This window comes from Trachymyrmex cornetzi, unplaced genomic scaffold, assembly GCF_001594075.2.
Source record: "Trachymyrmex cornetzi isolate Tcor2-1 unplaced genomic scaffold, Tcor1.1 scaffold1299, whole genome shotgun sequence".
NCBI classification, from domain to species: Eukaryota; Metazoa; Arthropoda; class Insecta; order Hymenoptera; family Formicidae; genus Trachymyrmex; species Trachymyrmex cornetzi.
The window spans coordinates 20,635-22,936 of record NW_017295871.1 but is presented as its reverse complement, the minus strand read 5'-3'; the positions used below and the strand labels follow the sequence as shown (position 1 = coordinate 22,936).

General features: G+C 29.2%; 1 protein-coding gene across 1 annotated transcript; it reads left to right on the top strand.

Annotated features, from left to right (window-relative positions):
• Positions 1-600: 600 nt before the first annotated feature.
• On the top strand, positions 601-1,890 carry LOC108770637 (putative nuclease HARBI1). Its single transcript, XM_018522314.1, has 2 exons — positions 601-907; positions 992-1,890. The coding sequence occupies exons 1-2, from the start codon at positions 601-603 to the stop codon at positions 1,888-1,890; spliced, it is 1,206 nt and encodes a 401-aa protein (XP_018377816.1).
• The last annotated feature ends 412 nt before the right edge of the window (positions 1,891-2,302 follow it).

Below are 2,302 nucleotides of genomic sequence, written 5' to 3'. Positions count from 1 at the left end.
GATTTACCTGTGGAATGTTATAGTAAGTTTTGAAAACAAAAAATACGTGGTGCTAAATTATAAACATTGAAAATAAATAAAGCATTTACCACATCGCAAGTTCTTAGTAGCGAAATTTATATATTCGAATTGTTCATTATTACAATGATATCGTACGTAGACGTTTCGGCCACCATTTGGCCATCATCAGTAACATATATTAATTAAATAAACATTTTCTCTTTGATTACAAGTCAAAGTAAAATATTTTGAGGCTGACAGATAAAGATGGTTCCTGTTTTTTCTTTCTTTTAAGATGGATAATAATTGAATAAAAATTTATTCAAAAATTGCCTCAAAATATTTTACTTCGACTTGTAATCAAAGAGAAAATGTTTATTTAATTAATATATGTTACTGATGATGGCCAAATGGTGGCCGAAACGTCTACATACGATTTGTAATAACGAACAATTCGAATATATAAATTTCGCTACTAAGAACTTGCGATGTGGTAAATGCTTTATTTATTTTCAATGTTGGTTTAGTAAGTATTTACAATTTTTTATCTTATTAAGAAAATTAATTAATTTGATCAATCATTTACATAATTTTATATAGATGAATACGCAAGAAACGACGGCGATTAGTCTTTTAATGGAGAATGTAATAAATACCAGTACAAGTACAGAACAAGAAAATTTAAGTACTAGTGAAACAGATTGGAATAATAGTAGTCATTCAACCAGTAATACATCTTCAAGCAGCGAAGAAAATGATGATATCTTCTTTCCTCTAATGAAATATTTAATCAGTGGACGTAAAAGACATCGGGTTGAACATTACCTTCACGTTGTGGATAATTGGACAGATTTAGAATTTAAGGAGCACTTGCGAATCAATCGCATTATAGCAATTCGATTAATAGGTAATATTTATTTATAAAATAAAATTTTTGTTTTTAAACATTAATTCACAATATTGGAAACCTATAATTCTTTATATATTCTAGATGAATTGCATGATAGTGGATATATTCCTTCACATTCATTTGGAGTTAAACCGATTGAAGCAAAACTCTGTTTTCTTGTATTTTTGTGGCATTTAGCGAACACAGAACCTCTACGAACAATATCAGATAGATTTGACATCTCAATTTCATCCGTCTTTCGAGTAATTCGTCGAGTGACAGCTTGGATTTTAACAAAATTAGATGATGTTATCAAATGGCCCGAAGGACAATATGCCGCATATGTTTGTCAAGAATTTTATGCTAAGAGAGGCATTCCAAATGTAATAGGAACAATTGACTGTACTCATATTAAAATAGAGAAACCTAATGTAGAAAATGCAAGAGATTATTGTAATCGGAAAAGATACTTCTCTGTAAACCTACAAGCTGTTGTAGATTCGAATATGAAATTCACCAACATATATTGTGGTCAGCCGGGTTCTCTCCATGACGCACGAGTCCTGAGAAAATCTCCATTATACAATTCAGCTAATGAGGATAGAGAAGTAATTTTTCCAAATGGAAAATTTATAATCGGGGATTCTGCATATCCATCATTACAATGGCTTGTTCCTCCTTTTCGTGATAACGGTCACCTTACTCCTCTTGAAACCGAATTTAATTTCATACATTCTTCAACGCGTATGATTGTAGAAAGAGCATTTGGCTACCTGAAAGGACGTTTTCGACGAATAAAATTTTTTTCAGAATATCGCGATTTACCGTTTGTTACAAATACAATTGTAGCTGCATGTATCTTACATAATTTATGTTTAGATTATAACGATGAAAATTTCAATTACGATAATGTGGAAATTGAGGAACTAGACAATATTAATATGAATGATGATCTTGACGAAAATATTAATTGCGAACTTCAAGTAGATCGAAGAATGTAAATATTCAGGGAAATATTTCACCAGGAATAAATTATAGTATGTATATAACTAATTATCATGTATATGTTTTCAATAAAAATATTTGACCATGACACAGTTTGAATACGAACATTATATTTTATTTAAAAACTGTATTCACAATAGTACAATAATAGTAATTTTACTGCAATAGATACAATAGTCTTATTTATTGCAGTATTATGGATATTATAATCTTATTCAGAGTAAGAAACATGTTAGGTTGAACACTACATTCGTATTATAGAATACTGTCCTTTAATAAAAACGCATTTATAAGAAGGTACTTGGCCATAAATAATAATCAACTACTTATTAGAGTTATCACAGATGATTTTCATCATTTTCCTTTCATAAAAGTAATCTTTTAATAATTATACTTAAATGTAAAACT

Coding starts and splice junctions, on each gene's coding strand:
- LOC108770637 (XM_018522314.1), top strand. CDS start 601: ATGAATACGCAAGAAACGACGGCGATTAGTCTTTTAATGGAGAATGTA. Junction 908..991: donor TATAGCAATTCGATTAATAG/GTAATATTTATT, acceptor TATATATTCTAG/ATGAATTGCATGATAGTGGA.